We start from the raw sequence: 20876 nt of genomic DNA on the forward strand, positions 1-20876 counted from the left end.
TAATAGCAGTTCATTGGCCTCTCAAGCCCACTTCACAATTCAGTAAGATAATGGTTAATCACCTCAACAAACCGTTTCTTGTCCTATCCTTTGATTCTTCTAATATCCAGAAATGTATCAATCTCAGTTTTGAATGCAATCAATGACTCCTAAGGCACCTCAGGTTTCTTGTGCAAAGAGTTCCAAAGATTCACCACCCTCAGTGAGGAGATTTCTCTTGATTTCAATTGTACATCACCAACTGTATTCTTTGGTACTATACGCCCCAGTTGTTAACAAGTGGAAATATCTATGCTGTTGAACCCTCTACATTAGTAAGAAGTCTCCAAGATCCTCTCTGTAACACTAGTGTATAGTAACCTAGCCTACCCAATACCTCCTCATATCAGGGAGGCACAAGTTATCCACTTTGACGGCAAAAACAAGGGAGCAGATTATTATCTCAATGGGGTTAGGTTAGGTATGGGGGAGGTGCAGCGAGAACTGGGTGTCCTTGTACACCGGTCATTGAAAGTTGGCGTGCAGGTACAGCGGGCAGTGAAGAAAGCTAATGGAATGTTGGCCTTCATAACAAGAGGATTTCAGTATAGGAGTAAAGAGGCTCTTCTGCAGTTGTATAGGGCTCTGGTGAGTATTGTGTACAGTTTTGGTCTCCTAATTTGAGGAAGAACATCCTTGTGATTGAGGCAGTGCAGCGTAGGTTCACGAGATTGATCCCTGGGATGGCGGGACTGTCATATGAGGAAGGATTGAAAAGACTAGGCTTGTATTCATTGGAGTTTAGAAGGATCTTATAGAAACATATAAAATTATAAAAGGACTGGACAAGCTAGATGCAGGAAAAATGTTCCGAATGTTGGGCGAGTTCAGAACCAGGGGCCACAGCCTTAGAATAAAGGGGAGGTCATTTAAGACTGAGGTGAGATAAAAAAATTTTCACCCAGAGAGTTGTGAATTTTTGGAATTCCCTGCCACAGAGGGCAGTGGAGGCCGAATCACTGGATGGATTTAAGAGAGAGTTAGATAGAGCTCTAGGAGCTAGTGGAGTCAAGGGATATGAGGAGAAGGCAGGCTCGGGTTATAGATAGGGAACGATCAGCCATGATCACAATGAATGGCGGTGCTGGCTCAAAGGGCTGAATGGCCTCCTCCTGCACCTATTTTCTATGTTTCTAAGACTACAGACATTGGAATCTGTAGTAATGGCCCTTAAAAGCAGACATGCTGCCATGTTACTGTGCCATGATATTTAATCGTGTGGCATGAGAAAGGACTGAGATACGTAATGAGGCTGGAACAGCGTAATGAACTACATTATCTTCCTTTAAGGCTGATATCTTATATTTTGTGCAATTAAAATGCTTTAGCAGGATGTATTGGGATATGGAGAGAAGGCAGGCACGGGTTATTGATAGGGGACGATCGGCCATGATCACAATGAATGGCGGTGCTGGCTCGAAGGGCCGAATGGCCTCCTCCTGCACCTAGTTTCTATGTTTCTATGTATTACGTGTGGAAATACAGTCAAATCCTTTATAGATTCAATGGACAACAACCTGTCGGGCCAAGCAAGGATTAGTGCTCACGACACTGGGAAGCAACAAACATTTGCTTATTTGCTCCAACTCAAGATATTATTTAGTTTAGACACCAAATGCTGGAATAACTCAGCAGGTTAGGCAGCATCTCTGGAGAAAGGGAATAGGTGACATTTTGGCTCGAGACCCTACCCCAGACTCCTCTTCTCGACCCGAAACGCCACCTATTCCTTTTCTCCAGAGATGCTGCCTAACCCGCTGAGTTACTCCACCATTTTGTGTCTATATTCGGTATAAACCAGCATCTGCAGTTCCTTTCTACACATATTATTTAGTTTAGTTTATTGTAATGTGTACCGAGGTACAGTGAAAAGCTTTTGTTGTATGCTAACCAGTCAGCGGAAAGACTAGTTAGCATGATTCCAATTGAGCCATCCACAGTGTACAGATACATGATAAAGGGAATAACATTTAATGCAAGATTAGGTTCAGTAAAGTCTGATTAACACTAGACCGAAGGTCTCCAATGAGGTAAATGGCAGCTCAGGACTGCTCTCTTGTTGTTGATAGGATATTGATGGAGTTTTGTGCTGTAACTGCAGACTACGAATAAGCCAATTTGAAGTGTGTTCTGATCAATGCTTTCCGCTTGGGCTGGTGGCAATAGCCGGTGTGATCATTCACCACATTTATCTATAAAATTGAGCACATTTTCCCACAATTGCCAAATTAGTAAACTTACGTTTCACTGAGGTATCAAAGTTTTTTTTGGGATTCCGAGCTTTCTTTTTTTGTTTATTCTTTGAAAGGAATTCAAGGTTTCCATCCTCCTCTTCCAGAGCTCTTTTCCCAGTGGATTTCCCACCAGTTGGGTGTTCTCCATTCTGAGAGTTAATATCCTTGGGTCTGTCAAGCAAAACAAAAATAACACTTATTTTAAGTTATTAAGTCATATGTTAAAGAGATTGTCCCTTAAATATAACCAAGAACATCAGTGTACAACATAGATTCAAGGAACCTACTTCAGACTTGAAACGTCGCATATTCCTTTTCTCCAGAAATACTACCTGACCCGCTGAGTTACTCTAGCATTTGGTATCTATTTTGGTATAGAAACATAGAAAATAGGTACAGGAGTAGGCCATTCCGTCCTTCAACGCTTCAATCATGGCTGATCATCCAAAATCAATACCCCATTCCTGCTTTTTCCCCCATAGCTCTTGATTCCGTTAGCCCCAAGAGATATATCTGACTCTCTCTTGAATACATCTATAAACCAGCATCTGTAGTTCCTTTAAGAAACCGACATTTGGCTCATAACCCCCAAAGCCTTTCCTGTCCATATTCTGGTAATTGAATCCATTTCTGTAACTTCCTCTGACAGCTCATTCCAGATACGGACTACCCTCTAATCGGGTAGTCTCTCACCTTAAACTTATCTATATTACTAAAAGTCTGATCTTGACCACTTTTGGCTCACTGTGCTGCGATTTCTGAGAGAACGCCACCACCTATGGCCGTCATTTTTGGCCACCTCACTCAGAGCCCCCCGCCGCCTTCCGGGCCGATGAAAAATCAGAGAGATATTAATGTTTTTTTTAAAATTAACCATTCTCTCTGCTGCCCCTGCTGGAGGGAGGGGGAGGGACTATAAAACCAGGAAGTGGTGTGCCTCACTCAGTCTCTGCAAGATGGAGGAAGCCAGAGGGTCATGTCTCTCTGAGCTCCGAATAACACTGAACACATGTCTACTCAACTGTGAGTGCCCTTAATGTGGTTTGAAAATGAAAATATGGTTGGTTTGAAGTAAAAATGCACTGCAAATGGTTGTTTGGGTTGAAGTAAAAATGCCCTGCAAATGGTTGTTTGGGTTGAAGTAAAAATGTACTGCAAATGGTTGTTTGGATTGAAGTAATTGGTGGAGAGGTGGAATTGGTGGAGAGGTGGAATATTGCGTCGGGGGACCAGCCCTCCCGTGTGAACATGGGACCCAACTGTGAGTGTGCACTTTATCAATGCCCATCATGATCTTGTAGACCTCAGCAAGGTGACCCACACTGCACTCAACTGCTTGTAGGTATAAGACACAAATAGAAAACCATCACGAGTACAAAACCTACGCACTCAGAGACCACAAAGGTGACCGTGTTAGGAGTTACAAACTGATAGCTCTTTGTTGAAAACTTTCATGTTAAAGACCAATATTTTAATTTAAATAACAAACATTTTCTACTCAGCAAATTCCATTAACTACATTCCTAAATCTTTGTGAAATATGTTCAAAATAGTGTCTAAAATAAATATATTACAGGGAGAATATTGAGAAGAAAGCAGTTTAAAAAAAACGCAGAATTTATGGGTATTCAGCACGCTGTTGATTTCACTAGATCCCATTTCCATAAAACACCTCAGTTGTCCACCTCATGACAAAGTCAAGTAAACATTTAAGGTTGAGGTTTATTATTGTCCGTGTACCGAGCTACAGTGAAATGCTTTGTTTTGCATGCGATCCAATCAGATAATGCCATATATAAATACAATCAAGTCAAACTCAAGTACTCTCAGCATCGTAGTGCACCAGTTCCAGAGACAAAGTCCAATGTCTGCAATGGGGTAGAGGTGAATCAGACAGTACCCTAGCTAATGGAAGGACCATTCTGAAGCCTGATAGCAGAGAGGAAGATTATGTTCCTGAGTCTGGTGGTGCCCCTTTTCAAGCTTCTGTACCATCTACTCGATGTGAGAGAGGAGAACAAGTATTTGATTAGTGAAGATATACACAAAACGCTGGAGTACCTCAGTGGGTCAGGAAACATCTCTGGACATCAGGGATAGGTGACTTTTCAGGTCACCCACACCCTGTATTCCATTCACCCTCCTTCTAATCCACCAAGTTTCTCTCAACATCCTTTCTCTAACTCCCCCGCAAGATCTCGTTCCCCAATTTTGTAACCATCTGGCCATCACCCCCATACTTAACCCACCTATCCTCACCTACAACAGATTCCATCTGCCTATCAATTTATTTTTTACCGTGAAGATCGGAGAGAAGCAGCTGCCAGAAGCAGCGAGGGTGAGTATAGGCTGAAAGAAGATGTCAGAGGGAACGAAGATTTAAAAAGAGCGTCAAAGGCCCAGGTTCGAGTCATTTACAAATTACTCCAAAAGTAGTTGATTAGGTAGCAGATACAAATAGGTGCAGCTGTAGCGGAGTGGCCTTGTTGAGGTGAAGTGCCTTGGTGAGTAAAGTGCCAGTTGTTGGCTCGAGAATCTTTAGTGAGGAGGCTGAGGCGAGGGGACTACACTCAAAGGTGGAGAAGGTGAGAGGCACAACCATTAGTCTAAAAGATGCTGTCTGACCCACTGAGTTCCTCCAGCACTTTGTGTTTTGCTCACGATTCCAGCATCTGCAGTTCCTTGTGTCTATAAACATGCCTGGCAGTGTCATCGCTAAACATGTAGCAAAGCTATTCAACTTGGATACAGACACTCACAGATAATCCTCAAATGTGTAAGTAAATTAAGTACAATTTCTTGCTCACCCTGGTCGAACATATGGTTGACAAATCCAATGAGGAAGAGGCAAATGATTTTCTCTGGCTTCTGATTCCTTTAAATTAGATATTTCATCCTACAGAAATCAGGAAATAACTATAAACAATAATATTTACTTGCGTACATTTTTCCATAGAACAAATGCAAGAAAAAAAACCCTTAAATTCTGCAAGTGCTTATTCCTAAACAAGCTAATAGAATCCTAATACTAGACTATTTATAATGGGCAAATCACATCAGCGCCTCTACTACTGAGAAGATTATGGGGAGTCGGTTTGTCAAGGAGGACTCTCTCTAACTTCTACAGGTGCACGGTGCATGCTGACCGGTTGCATCGTGGCTTGGTTCGGCAACTTGAGCGCCCTGGAGAGGAAAAGACTACAAAAAGTAGTAAACGCTGCCCAGTCCATCATCGGCTCTGACCTCCCTTCCATCGAGGGGATTTATCGCAGTCGCTGCCTCAAAAAGGCTGGCACTATCATCAATCAATCATCAAACCAATCAATCAATCATCAAACCACACCATCCTGGCCACACACTTATCTCCCTGCTACCTTCAGGTAGAAGGTACAGGAGCCTGAAGACTGCAACGACCAGGTTGAGGAATAGCTACTTCCCCACAGCCATCAGACTATTAAACCTGGCTCGGACAAAACTCTGAACATTAATAGCCCATTATCTGTTATTTGCACTTTATCAGTTTATTTATTCATGTGTGTATATATTTATATAAAATATATGGACACACTGATCTGTTTTATAGCCAATGCCTACTATGTTATGTTGTGCTGAAGCAAAGCAAGAATTTCATTGTCCTATCAGGGACACATGACAATAAACTCTCTTGAATCTTGAATCTTAAAATCTGTCTCTTGATTGAGTGAGGTTCACTCCACTTACAAACACTTACAAACATCTTCACAATAACCCCTCTATATTTGGGCAGCAACTCCCCATCAATACTAACATAAATGACTCTTCCCTCCCCCTACGATGTTACATTCCCAAATTGGACGTCAAAATTGTTTTCGTTTTTTTCCTGATCCTAATGTCAGAATTCCCTGAGTAGAGGATTTGAAAACTAGAGGGCATGGGGATAAGGTGTGAAAGGAGAGAATTAAGGGCAACTCAGGGGTAATATTTTTAATCAGAGGGTGGTCAGTATCTGGAATGAACTGCCAAAGCAGTGGATATAATTGCGACTTTCAAAATGCATTTGGACAGAAGAAGAGTCTCAACCCGAAACATCGTCCATTCCTTCTCTCCAGAGATGCTGCCTCACCCACTGAGTGTCTATCTTGTGTCCATCTTCGATTTAAACCAGCATCTGCAGTTCTTTCTTATACATTTGGACAGATATGTGGATACGAAAGATTTTGAAAAATATTGACCAAATGCAGGCAGACTGACCCAGTATACCAACTGGGTCAGAACGGGGAAGATGGGGCAAAGGGCCTGTTTCAATTCTGTACTGTTGAGTGACACAAACACAGTGTTGTTCTTCACGTTCCTGTATCAATCAGCAATACTTAATCTAGACAATCAGGTTAATTGTTACGTCTTCCTTTCATGACCATATAAACAAACTCCAGAACCAATGCACTTGCCACTTGAACTATTTTCTCTCTGGCCTAACATACTTCTGAAATAATTTCTCTTCTGGTGACAAAGAGACCCACCAGAAAGGTCAAAGTGATAGTGTAACTGAGTTTGCATACCTGGCACCTCCGTTTAAGTTCTCTGTTGACTTCTACAATGGCATCTACAGTTTTCACTTTTGCTAATTCCTCTCTCAATTCATGGTAAACCTGTAGCCTGTGAAAAACAAAGACCTCTGTTGAGTAAAATTACATTAGGGTGCCTGATAACAAACAGGACATTCCAACAAAAATGTTTCAATTTAAAAATGTATTCGCTAGTCCAACTGTAAAGCTTTTAAAGATAATGAAAACAGATAAAAAATACTGCACAGCCTCAAAGTCTTTCCTTGTTGTGAATGGTACAATCGATACAATGGTACTGTATGTTCTTATTATAAAAAGCAGCAGCTCCCTGGGATACTGCTAATACTTGGAGCTCCACATGTAATCATGCGGGCCATTGTAAGGCACAGTGAACGGCAAGTACACCTCCACGTGGGAGAGTAGTTTATTTGGTTTTGGGTTTCTAAAATTAGAGGCTGAATAACAAGTGTGAAGTGATTTGCCTCAGATTAGTGTAGTTTAGAGGGATAGCATGGAAACAGGCCATTCAGCCGTCTGAGTCCACGCCAACCAGCAATTATCCTTCATTCATCAAGGATTCCTGGCATCTTGGCCATGCCCTCTTCTTGCTGCGATTTCTATAGGCAATCTATGAAATTCACTTCTTCCTGAACTGCCTACACGAATGGCCAATCTTAAGGGCCTGTCCCACTTGGACGACCAAATCCACAAGTTTAGAAGACCCTAGACGATAAAAATGTCAAGGTCGTGTTGACTCGCCGAAATAAAAGACCTCCTACGACTATGTCTATGACCTTCTACGATCTCCCACGACCCCCCTCGACCTCAGTCTTTCACAACTAAGACCAACTACGACTAGCTACGAGTGGAAAATGATCACGTGAAAAAATGATGTCATGTTTGCATTTTTTTTTCTCGGGCCAGTTACCGACCTACGACCACCTACGACTACCATCACGACTACCATACGACCTACCTACGAGTAAAAAGTATCAATTTTTTCCATGCCAACCTTTTTTTTTACTCGTGGACATTTTTATCAGGCTGGAAAAAACGCCGCGACCTACTTGAGGCCACGAGTACGTGGAGACCACACACGAGCATGAGGAAGAGTTACGAAGACCTCCTACGACCTCGTGGCGACCATGCTGCGAGTATGAGTCAAGGGCAAACTCGGCAGAGGTCACCAATTAGGTCGTGGAAGTGGGACAGGGGCTTTATAATAACATGTAAATAACACTCTCTACAGTTTTATGATATACCACTGGAATTATTGTTTACCTGAAGTAGTTCTACCCGACTGTGCAAAAATGCAGAGGATCCCGTCACCACTGCTCATTGCAACATGATCATTTAGCCTGACAGCAACAAGCCAACATGGAAGATTATTCATTTGTGAACTCACGTGTGATGCCAGAGTTTGAAGAGGTGAGCCCTGACAAATGAAAGTGGGCAAGGGTACTGGCTTACGATGTCCAAGTACTCTTCTGCCATCTCCCACACGGGTGGCTTTCGACCTTCAAACAGGGCCGGGTTGTGTAGATTACCCTCTGTCGGAAAAAGACACAGAAACCAGTGACTCTAAAGTTATAGCTTTCAATGCCACATTACATGCTTTAAGGTTACATGATATGCAGACTAATGTGTCAAGAGTGTTTAATTATCATCTGCCCCGACCAGAGAACAATGAGATGTTTACAAGCCCAATACTGCAATAACACATGAATGAAACAATAATCAATTATAACACCGGGTGGCGCCAGCAATGGCTGCCTCGCCAACAGTCTGCCTGTCCTTTCCTTCTTTGTGTTTTAATAGTATGTGTTAAATGTATGTTTTTAGTATGCTTTAGCTTGTTTTATGTCAGGGGTATGAGGAGGGGGGGGGGGGGGGGGAAACTTTTTCTTCTTCTTATTATTATTATTATTATTCTAATCTCTTACCTTTTTTTCGTATCGTTTCTCCGTCTGCACTGCGGCCTAACATCGAGGAGTTGGCAGCCTTTGCTGGAGACCGATTTTTGAGGGCTCCACCGCGGGGAGCCTATGGGACTTTAACATTGCGGAGCCCGCAATCCCTTTGCCAGGGATCGATCTTGGAACTCCAACCGTGGGTGCACACAGGCTTTAACATCACGGAGGCCACATTCTCGGGCCTGAGACAGATTTCGGGAACTCCAAGCCGTGGGAGTTTCAACCGCCCCGACGCGGGAGTTTCGATCGCCCCAACGAGGGAGCTTTGATCACCCCGACGGATAGTTAAACTGCCCCAACCGCAGGAGAATAACGAGGAAGGAGGTTGGACTTTTTTGCCTTCCATCACAGTGAGGAATGTGGGGAATCCGCTGTGGTGGATGTTTATGTTAACTTTTATGTAGTTGTGTGTCTTGTTGCTTTTTTTTTCTGTATGGCAATTCGCATATAACTGTACCTTAATTAGTACATGTGACAATAAAAGACCTTTGAAACTTCTGAACCTTAATTGTAAACTGAGGTCCGTAGTGCAACCAAAGACACAGTCCATAGAAGATCACAGTTGCTGACGTTAATGTTGTGCAGTGTTCAAGAGCCGAATGATTGCTGGAATGCAGCTCTTCTCGAACCTGGTGGTCATATCTTCAGGCTCCTGTACCTTCTTCCCGATTACCTTCCATGTTACTTTCACCAGGAGAGGGTATTCAATGAATGTACCAGACTGTGGTAAGCGAGAACAATGGAGGTCTGTGGCCAAATGCAAGCATGGGACCAGCCCAATATGCCAACTTGGTCGGCATGGACAAGGTGGCAGCTGTACTTAAATCATCAACTTCCATTAGAAACATGGGGAAAGCAATTTAGAATTGTAAATCTTTACAAGGGGAGTTAGGTTTTGTCAACTAACTGGATGTACAATCAGGGTACACAGAGAGATGTATTATAATAAGAAATGGGGACTTAAGAGCAAAAATAAATAAGGCCAATTAGAAATAAGGCTAAGAAAATCTTCTGTGACCATATACCTGCACTCATTACACCTTGTACATCAGTCTCCCGAAGGCATCGGTCCACATCGGTTAGATATTGGATATTGCCATTGGCAAAAACTGGAATGTTCACTTCGTTCCTGTGTCAAAACAGAATTTTCATTTATTTAAAAAAAAATGTTAACAAGCTGATATCCATTAATATCAACTATTTGAAGGTTTAAATTTAAGTTGAAACTGTTAATTTGAATGTATTCTCCCATTATTCTTATTGAAAGACAACCAAGCATTACTCTGTGAGAAATAACCCCAGGAGTGAAAGATGTGACGGGGGGGGGGGGGGGGGGGGGGGGGGGGGGGGGGGGTGCGTGTCCGTTATTGCCGGTGGTCCGCTACACCCGAGTAAGGGTTTGTCCCCCATTGACATCACTGCCCTGACACCAGGTCAGACTACTGGAGCCCCGTCACTGAGAGCCCAGTGGGACTTCTATTACCACTGATGATGCATTTGTCACCTGCATCATGTCCAGTCTTCCTGGCTTCTTACCTCACAGCTTTTATGTGTTCCCAATCAGCGATTCCAGTCAGGGGCCCTTTCTGCTCCTTTGTACGACCGTGAACAGTCAACAGCTGAAATGGATCAGATTTTTTTTGCATTGTATTTGCATAATAAAACCAAAACATTTGGAAAGGATATAACAAACAATAGAACTCTTTTGCTTAACTACTAAATATAACATGTTTGTTGAAACTAAAAACAAGCCATTCTCTTTATTCCGTTAAAAGTTTTGTATTTAAGTTGACTACAGTGAATATTCGGGATAATGAATGCAAAAGGAATAATCCTCACCTTCCATATTTTCAAAAGGTGCTACTTTTCTAAAGAGAGTTTAAACAAATTCAGGACTCCACCAAATTTTAATAGGTTTAAAATAGTTATTTTGTGTTTGGAATCCATAACTGTACAAAATGAGCAGAATGAATACAAATTTATCATCGGGCGCCTAATACATAGAAACCTGAATTTAATCATGTTGGTTTAATCTTGATTTTAATATCTGCCCCAAAGAAGTTGTATCAATCTTTTCCTTAAACAGTTAATATAATAAACCATGCAATAATGTCACAGCTTTTACACCAGGGGAAAATATTTAAAATTCAGTGTAGGGCACAAGGCTTTTTAATTTTGCGTGATTCAGAATTCAAAATGACTAGTCGTTAATAAAAATAATAAAATTTGTTTTTCAGTAATGTTTTATAATATCTAAAATAAAACATATTTGTTTTGCAGTGTGCGTGGTTAGGTCATTTATAAAATCACCCATTGCTTAAATGAACCATCTGAACCTTTAGTTGAAATGAATAATGGAGCATATCGGTATCATTTAATACACTGAGTATGGATAAGTCATTAATTGCGCAAAGGATAAATGCTTAAATTTTTCCTCTTGCAAACTGTAAAAATTAATTATACGTTTAAATATACACCCTACATTTAAGCAGTTACATATGGACTTCCAATTTACATTATTGTTGATTGTATTATTGACTAATAAGTGGCTCCAAAGATTATGTAGTAAAGGAATAACCATATAACCATATAACAATTACAGCACGGAAACAGGCCATCTCGGCCCTACAAGTCCATGCCGAACAAATTTTGTTCCCCTTAGTCCCACCTGCCTGCACTCGTACCATAACCCTCCATTCCCTTCTCATCCATATGCCTATCCAATTTATTTTTAAATGATACCAATGAACCTGCCTCCACCACTTCCACTGGGAGCTCATTCCACACCGCCACCACTCTCTGCGTAAAGAAGTTCCCCCTCATATTACCCCTAAACTTCTGTCCCTTAATTCTGAAGTCATGTCCTCTTGTTTGAATCTTCCCCAGCAAGGGGAATACAGGGAGAATAAGCAATGTATATTCTGTTGAATTGGTCATAAAGTACTCTAGAGGACTGGAACTCTGACGCATTCATCATAATGTGTTTGAAAGCAATGTTCTCGAGTGGGTGTGGCACTGATGACTGAACTAAACTAACAACTTTAGTTTTTAGTTTAGAGACACAGCATGGAAACAGGCCCTTCAGCCCACCGAGTCCGTGCTGACCAGTGATCACCCGTACACTATATCTAGCCTACATGCTAGGGGTAATTTACAGAAGTCAATTGACCTATAACCTGTAGGTCTTTGGATATCAGGTCACACAGAGAAAACCCACGCGGTCACAGGGAGAATGTACAAACTCCATACAGACAACATCCATAACCAGAATCGAACCTGTGTCTCTGGCGCTGTGAGGCAGCAACACTACCGCTTACTCAAAAACCTCTCACCTCTCAATAGATGCTAAACATTTGTCACATATTTGCCACACTGCAACATTCAGATTATTAGAAAACAAACTATAAATATTTAATTACCTGGCAGCCTGCCTTCTCCAGCATCTTTGCATATTGCACAGTTTTACTGACTTCGGGGAAGACACGGATTTTGCATGTGATGGGAACTGATATTCTCTTATGTGCCTCAGAAACTAAGAGAACAGAATACATTCAATGTAACACATTTACTGTTCTTATTTGGCTTTCCCTTTAATCCATACATCAGGAGAGTCACCCAGCTGCATTTATCTAAGTTTTCTCCTAAAATCAGGAATTGTCAGATGGATACAAGTAGCTTTAGAAGCTCTCTATTAATCTGTGAAATGTTAGTTCATCAACGTATAATTATTGTGGCCCAGACAAAGTTCCACCTTCTAGTTATCCACATCAGAGAGATCATTGTTCCTTACTTCCCCTTTCCATGTCAGCGACTGGCTGTACCTCCTGAGCTGACGTGTGGCTTGTGAATTGGACAGTTCATTTTAGTTGCTGGCAACAGACTGATTTTATTAAACAGATTTAAACTGCAGAGTACTTACAGAGTAAGAATGCAGATTTACAAGAATGTTGCCATGACTCGAGGGCCTGAGTTGTAGGGAGAGATTGGGCAGCCTAGGACCTTATTCCTTGGAGTACAGGAGGCTGAGGGGTGATCTTATGGAGGTGTACAAAATCTTAGGGGGATAGATAGGGTGACTGCCAAGAGGCTTTATTCCACCAGTGTAGGGGTATCAAGAACCAGTGGGCATAGGCTTAAAGTGAGAGTGGAAAGATTTAATAGGAGACTGAAGGGCAACCTTTTCACACAGGTGGGTATGTGGATCAAGTTGCTAGAAGTGTTTTGGCAGGTACAGGAACAATAGTTAAAAGACATTTGGACAGGTACATGGATAGGAAAGGTTTCGAGGGATAGGGGCCAAACCCAGGCAATAGGATTAGCTTAAATGTGACATCTTGGTCAGCATGGATGAGTTGTGCGAAAGGCCCGTTCCCATGGCGTATGATTCTACGTGTTATACGGACCATCAGAGGATGGTATCACTTCGTCCAGTGTTTTTTTCAAATAAACATTCTTCATCCGATATCATTTTTCATTTGCCTCACTATAGGTGGGGACAAATGCTAAAACAGGAAAAAATGTTCTTTGTGTAGCATCCACTCAAACTAAGCATATCCCAGAATGTGTTTCTGTAGCTTGAAGCACATAATACACAATAACTAAAACACAAATGATAAATCATCCCCAAGAAATTGCAGGGATCCTGCAAAGAATGTTTTGATTCTAAAACTCACGCATTTTATGCAGCAAGTCCCATTTGTCCTGTAGAAATGCTCCATAATGCCCTGTGAACAAGAGGAAGCACAGGTTCATCACTAGATTGTATATTCTCATACAAAAAGGTATCTGCCCAATTAAAAGAGGATTGTTATTTTCAAGTATTACTGATTCAGATTATGTTTTTTTGGCAACCTCAGTAAAGAGCGTGGCTCTCAGCATCAGCAGGAACTCAAGCAGACAGGTGAATATTTCTCCACCCATTCATATATGTTTATCAAAGGTTGTGCAAGTCTCACCTCCAGATTCCTCATCACCTCACTGCTATTGAGGCTTTATATTTCCATTCATTATAGTAATTAATCAGTGGTGGGTTTTTTAAGTCAAAAATATATTGATCGATTGCATCAGAAAAGATGTTTACTGCTGATAAAAAAATATTTAAAATACTATTATTATTATTAAAGCTTTTTGAAAACATGAGGAGAATAGAAAATGATACTCATATCATCACAGTCAAATGTTTGAGAGATTAGCTCTGTAAACAAGTGAACGTTATGTCAGCATTCCAGAAATTCCTGAATTTAATTATTTTCTTTGTACACACTCATGTAAGTAGATAAGTGATTATAATAGGAAAATGGAGAGTGCTCAATTCGCTTATAAGATATTTTAAGGTGATTGCAAACAAAACAATTAAGACCTATTAATGGTGATTAATAACTCCATGACGTCTCTCTAATTGTATTCACGTTTACTTACATCCCACCAAAAAATGCCACTAATTTTCAAATAGAAAAGGATTAACCTTCCAAGGAAAGATTCAGCCACTCAAACATGAACTGTTTGGTAGCTAATTCATTCATAAGAATATGTGAAACTGTAGCTCAGAAGTAGCTTCACCTTATACCAGTGAAACTTATTTTTCTTCGATTAAATGAGATTTGTCTCTGCAATTAAAACATTTAGTTCAATATCATTTCTTATGATTTTATATCACTTCGTTGATTACTTCTATTATTTAGAAATATGTAGCAGCATCATCTGCATTCCCACTATCACTCACTGGATGGAGCTCCATCCCAGGAATATAGATGCCTAGTAAAGAATCTGTTATTAGCACTTGATCAGTTTATTTATTCATGTGTGTATATATTTATATAATGGTGTATGGACACACTGATCTGTTTTGTAGTCAATGCCTACTATGTTCTGTTGTGCTGAAGCAAAGCAAGAATTTCATTGTCCTATCAGGGACTCATGACAATAAACTCACTTGAACTTGATCATCTTAATCAAACTATTCCACCCTCTGTAATTGTTATGTTAAAATGAAACAAGTCAAGCTACTAATGCTACCAAATGAACACAATCCGTGAGAATCTTCCATTTGACAAACTGCAAATGTTTAGAATACCTTAGACCACATAGTGCGACACATAACAGGACATCACAACTCAACCACGAATATTCACCAGCTTCTTGCCTAGTGACCAACCCGAAGCATTATATTCAGGTTCATGGTTTTTGCTGATTGATACAGTGACCAAAGATCTTATAGCAGAGCAAGATGGCCTACTCCTACGCAAAACACGTAGTACGGTCATGGGCAGATTCATGGGTGATTATAGGACCCATTTTAGCAACCAGCCTCCGCCATCTTGTTTCCGCCATCTTGCTTCCAGCCAAAGATCGGATCTTTGCTTCCGCCTCCGCTCCCGTATCTTCGCTTTGGTCTTTGACTTGGGCGGGGAGAGGGGGTGCGCGGCCCGGGGCAGAGGGGAGAAGGGGTCCGGGGCAGCGCGGAGAAGGGGTCCGGGGCAGCAGGGAGAAGGAGTGCGCGGCCTGGGGCAGTGGGGAGAGGGGGTGCACGGCCCGGGGCAGCGGGGAGAGGGAGGTGCGCGGCCCGGGGCAGCGGGGAGAGAGGAGGGGAGTAGTGCAAGTGGGGTAGTGGTGGTGCAGGAGGGTTGGGTAGGGCCGGGGGAGGGAGCGAGCAAAGATCTTAGAGCTGAGCCGGGGGAGGGAGCGAGCAAAGATCTTAGAGCTGAGCTATAAGATCTTTGGGAGAGAGAGGTGGATCTTTGACTGTGACCACACAGATAGCTGTGGAGGCCAAGTCAATTGATATTTTAAAGGCGGAGATTGACAGATTCTTGATTTGTAAGGGTGTCAGCGGTTATGTGAGAGAAGGCCGGAGGAGTATGGTGTTGAGAGGGAAAGGTAGATCAACCATGATTGAATGGTGGAGTAGACTTGATGGGCAGAATGGCCAAATTGTACTCCTATACCATGAATTTATTAGATTTCAGTATTACACACCTACAAATCCATTGGTTCAAAACTAAATGCGAGAAATAAGGCAACATTCATAAACTTTGCATGGTCTATAAAAGCACTAACAACCCTCAGTTCCATTGTTCTGATAGTTAACAAATAAATGCAACACTTAAATAAAGAAAATATTCCAAGTACAATTTTGAACAAAACGACCATATATTACCAGTACCTCAAAAGCAAGCACATTTTACAATTATCACAGCCTTTTACCATTAGGTTTTAACTCTTCAACATTTTGTTTTGCATTGAGTTTCAGATCCTCGAATAAATTTTGTAAAATATCAAGATATTTAATGTCTCTTTGCGAACAATTTGAGCATTTATAAAAAAAACTGCTGACAATTCAACCAGAAATTTCTGATGCATTGCTTTAACCCCTATAATAACCAAATGTAATGGTATAATTGACTTTAAAAAAACTGTGGATTATTATCTTTCAGCATCACTGCAATTTAATACATCAGGAGAATAATAAAAGCCTCAGGTACCTCGTTTTGCAATCATCTGTGGACAGCCCAGGTTGAGATCAATAGCATTGCAGTAATCCTGAGCAAGTAGACAGGCCTGGACAAATACTTCTGGGTCATTTGCACAGAACTTAAACAGAAAGACAAGGCATCAAAACACGTTAAAAATGTTATAAAACCAGCCTGATCTCTCATGGTTTCTGTAACCTGGGAGTATTAATGGTCCGGTTACAATGTACAGTGGATTAACATAAACCAGGGTCAATAACAGATCAGGACGGCACAGTGGAGGGTGGAGCCACTGCCTCACAATGCCAGACAGTGATCCTGACCTGGGGTGCTGTCTGAGTGGAGTTTGCACATTCTCCCCGTGACCGCATAGATTTCTTCTGAGTGTTCCGGTTGCCTCCCATATCCCAAAGATGTGCGGGTCTGTAGGTTAATAGGCCTCTATAAATTGCCCCTAGTGTGTAAGGAGTGGATGTGAAAGTGGGATAATATAGAACTGGTGTGAACGGTTGATCAATGGTCAGCGTGGACTCACTGGGTCGAAGGTCCTGTTTTCAAGTTGTGTCTCTAAACTAAATTTGCGATCCAGCTGCCCAATCGCTTCTGTATACAGATGATGCTACTGCATACCAATGAAACACAAGGAAGTCTTCCTATTATTGTAACTAGGACACGAGGCAACAATTACTGGGTTATTAACATTATACTAATTGTGAATACTTTAGTTCTGAATTTTCTACTAACATACTCAATCTATTTTTAATCAAACGATAATATAATTGACGGGTTTAAATGTGAGAAGGCCAAGTTTGAATGTTAACGAGGTGTTGTTTTGCTCTATTCCTGCTATGCTCCATACCTGAACAACGAGTGGTCGGTCCTCTGCATTCGTCTCGTTGTAGAGGTTCTCCTTCCTGTAGTTGGCATCTCGCACAAACACCTGGGCGTGAAGCATGGGCGTGTAGCAGAGGTGGGCACCGTGTCGGCGGCTCAGCAACCTCCATGCCAGCTCACTCTGATCCACCATGGGGGCAACCACATAACGGGCACCGTTGAGCGTCGTCCTCCAGAAATCAAACCCTTCAGGTTTGGGCATTGTGACCTGTCTGCAAGGGTAGCACCACGGAACTTTTAAACATCCCAACAACAGCCTGCAAAAGGTCAACGAGAGGTGATGGTCAACAGAATCTGTGTCAAATTAAATCATAGTCACAGAGTGAAACTGCGTGAAAAAATGTGGGAGGCTCCCATTATCCTGGCACCTTTTCCCCTCTCCCCTGTCCCCTTCTACCTGTATCCCATCCTCTTCTATCCTTACCTTGCTTCCTTCTTGTCTTCTTCACATCTCTGGCCTTCCTCAAGCCATCTGCCAATCAAAACCTCCCATAGCTGTACCCACCTATCACTTGCCAGGCCCTGTATTACCTCTCTCCATCCCCCCCCCCCCTCCCCCCCCCCCCCCCCACCCACTTCAAAGTCTAAAGAAGGGTCCCAACCTAGAATGTCACATTTTCCCACATTTCACAGTTCCTGAAAATTCCTTTGTTTTTCCTCTAAATGCCTTCCTCCATTATTCCCAGATTTGCAAATATTGAATATGCAATATGAAACTCTGGTTATGGCTTGTGACATTTTTCCTCAAACCGAACTCTGCATGAATCAACAGTTCAGAGGCAGGATCCCTGCACACGCCAACACTCAGCTTTTACCCGTCCAGTTCCACATTGAGGATTGGCATTCTATTAGTGGCAACTTGAGATCAAACTTTGCAGTGCTTTTTATAAGTTTATAGCAAAACGTGGGGGTCAGAGCCTATAACACTTTCACCAATTCATTATGGACAGCGACACCAGCACAACATAGCGTGGCACTTGCAGGGAAAGAGATGTGGGATCATCTAGTCTAGCACCCTGTCTGCAAACATCCAAGTTCAGCGGCATTTGTAATTTACCGAGCTGAGTGGCTGGACAAATTCCAGTAATGATAATCCTACATCACAGTCTCTTTAATTATCCATCGACTAATGGTGGCTGTGCATTTATTCTGCCTAAATGTTCCAAATTTAGAAAACACCCTTCAAGTCTGCTCAGGGACAAAAATCGTTCACATCATAGGCAGCCCATGCAGACAATTAGTTTGGGCATAGAGCTTTGTGTTGTAGTTTTGATATAACTCCAACTAGTACCTACAATACAATACGGTTTTATTCGTCACATTGCACATAAAGTGCAAGTGAAATGAATTTGCCAGCAGCAATACCTGCAATCATTGCGGTGTAAAGATGTGCTGGATTTGAAAATTCTCATCAGTAAATTTCCACTTAGCTCCCCTTACTCCTTAGTCTTTCTCAATGTTATTTCACTCTCTCCTACTTTTCCTGCCTTTTGTTCTGTTGGTACATGATGTTCTCATTGATGAGGCAAAGATTGTGTTTGAAGCCTCTCCAGGCACTGAAATATGAAATCCAGCAATTCAGTATTATACTGAAGGGGTGATACAGTGTATTCTGTTCGTTATGAATGGCTCAATGGTACTTCATTGTCACATAAACTTAAAATGAATGGGACATTAATCCAAAGCTCTCAATTTAAAAGGTTCCATGGCATCAGGAGAATAGGAACAAGACTGGAGGACTTCGTCTTTTGAATCTGTTCTACCTTTCAGTGTGATCTTGATGAATATGCAACCTAACTCCATGTACGTGCCTCTTGCCCCAATCCCTCGATAAATATGGTTATCAAAAAACTATTTAAAATATTGACCTATTATTAACTGTCATTTGCAGAGATAGGATCAAATTTGTCTACACACAGAGTTTTTCCTAATTTCACTCCTCAAAGCCTTTTTATTCATTTTTGGACAAGACACCCAGTCTGGCGCTAGCAGGAGTAGGCCCCCAGACCACTCAACCTGCCTGCCACTGAATGTAATGATGGCTGGTCTCACTGCTTCCTCTGTGCTTATGCGACAATAAAGTTGGGAGAAAGGTCTGACTGTCTGCGCTATCTATGCTTCTCATAATTTTATAAACTGCTATCAGGTCTCTCCTCAACCTCCGGCACTCCAGAAAAAACAATGCAAGTTTATCCAACTTCTTATAGCAAAAACATTCTAACCCAGGCAGCATTCTGGTAGAGTATTAGTTCCCCTCTCTCTCTCTCTCACAACCTTTGTCATATTAGTTTGCTTAAAAAGATCAGTCAAAGCATCCTTTCGCTAAAACTCCACATAATACACCTTTAGTTTCTGCCATCCTTCCTCAGTTTAACTCTTGGAATCCAGATATCATATCAGGAAATCTCTGCTGTCTACCCTCCAATCGCCCAGAATAGCACACCCCACTTGATCTCTCATTAGGGACAGTAAATATTGTATCTGCTTGTACTCTGGTCCTTTGATAAAAAGCCAGACTTCCATTAGCTGTAATTTTTCCACATCATGATATTTTAATAATTAATGAACATTGAGCAAATTATGTTTGGACCAATACTGATGGTTTCTTCGTTTCCGTTCCATAGGTTGCAAATCCAAACTGCAGAATCTCCTATTTTCCTGCAATAAGACTTTTAATGTTTATTTGTTGTGTAATGCTTCCATCTAGACTGCATAAAAATGTATTTTCTCTTTGGAGAACTTAGATGTAGTGTTTTCTATAAATCATCCATGTCTCCTGATTACTGTTTGTACACTTTGTTATCATCTTCCCCTTAGTTAACAATGAATCATTCTATATTTCAATGAACATTGTCTGCTTTGAGCTGTTGTGTTCACACCTTACTCTTCCATATCTCTAGTTGCCCTCTCCCCTGACTCTCGACCCAAAACATCACCCATTCCTTCTCTCCAGAGATGCTGTCTGTCTCACTGAGTTACTCCAGCATTTATGCCTATCTTCCGTGTCATTTCTAAGTTTGCTGAGAGAAACTGTACAAAGCACCTCGACAATGTAAGGCAAAACACAAAGTGCTGGAGGAACTGAACAGACAGCGTCTGGTGGAGGGAACGGACAGGGCCGGACCCTACGGATGCTGCCTGACTTGCTGTATTCCTCCAGCACTTTGTGTTTTGCTCACGATTCCCACATCTGCAGTTCCTTGTATCTCCGTCATTAGAATTAAAAGTGTTATCCTCATGACAGGTTTCATACTTTAAAAACGATTTAGCTGGTGGCAGGTTGCTCTGAAAGAAGCCAAGTAAAACCAATTTAAATTAAAAAAAGCTTTGGTTTCTAACACAGCCCAGCCCTTTCTCTTTCCGACTGCCCCAGCCCCTCTGCCTCCCCACCACTTCCCTGCTCTCTTCCTCTTCACTGTCCTCTCTCACTCCTCACTCTCCCATACCTTTACTCCCTCCTTCACTTCCCTCCCACCTTGCTTTCCTCCTCTCCCACACTCTCCCTCTCCTTCCTTCCCTCCTTCCTTCCTTCCCTCCATCCTTCCCTCCTTCCTTCCTTCCCTCCTTCCCCCTTACCCCCATGTGTTCTCCACACCACTTACCCGCTGCTGTCTTCGTGTCCGCCGCTCAAACCCGTTCGCCCACCGCCGCCGCCGCCCGGTCCGTCCGCTTCCCTCTCCGGGCGGAACGCGGGGGTCCGCCAGCTGCAGCGCCGCCCGTGGC

At 42.0% G+C, this 20876-nt stretch overlaps 1 protein-coding gene across 1 annotated transcript in view; it reads right to left on the reverse strand.

Moving 5' to 3' along the window:
- dus1l (dihydrouridine synthase 1-like (S. cerevisiae)) overlaps positions 1-20876 on the reverse strand; it is a 28570-nt gene extending 7694 nt beyond the window's left edge. Inside the window, exons 1-11 of the mRNA XM_055654172.1 lie at positions 20756-20876; positions 17119-17410; positions 16272-16380; positions 13464-13514; positions 12210-12322; positions 10327-10409; positions 9816-9919; positions 8223-8367; positions 6812-6908; positions 5081-5169; positions 2281-2444 (exon numbers count right to left, since the gene is read on the reverse strand). Of these exons, the coding sequence (XP_055510147.1) occupies positions 2281-2444; positions 5081-5169; positions 6812-6908; positions 8223-8367; positions 9816-9919; positions 10327-10409; positions 12210-12322; positions 13464-13514; positions 16272-16380; positions 17119-17355 (1192 nt within the window). The 5' untranslated portion in view covers positions 17356-17410; positions 20756-20876. The remainder of the gene's footprint in view (positions 1-2280; positions 2445-5080; positions 5170-6811; positions 6909-8222; positions 8368-9815; positions 9920-10326; positions 10410-12209; positions 12323-13463; positions 13515-16271; positions 16381-17118; positions 17411-20755) is intronic.

This window comes from Leucoraja erinacea, chromosome 23, assembly GCF_028641065.1.
Source record: "Leucoraja erinacea ecotype New England chromosome 23, Leri_hhj_1, whole genome shotgun sequence".
NCBI lineage: Eukaryota > Metazoa > Chordata > Chondrichthyes > Rajiformes > Rajidae > Leucoraja > Leucoraja erinaceus.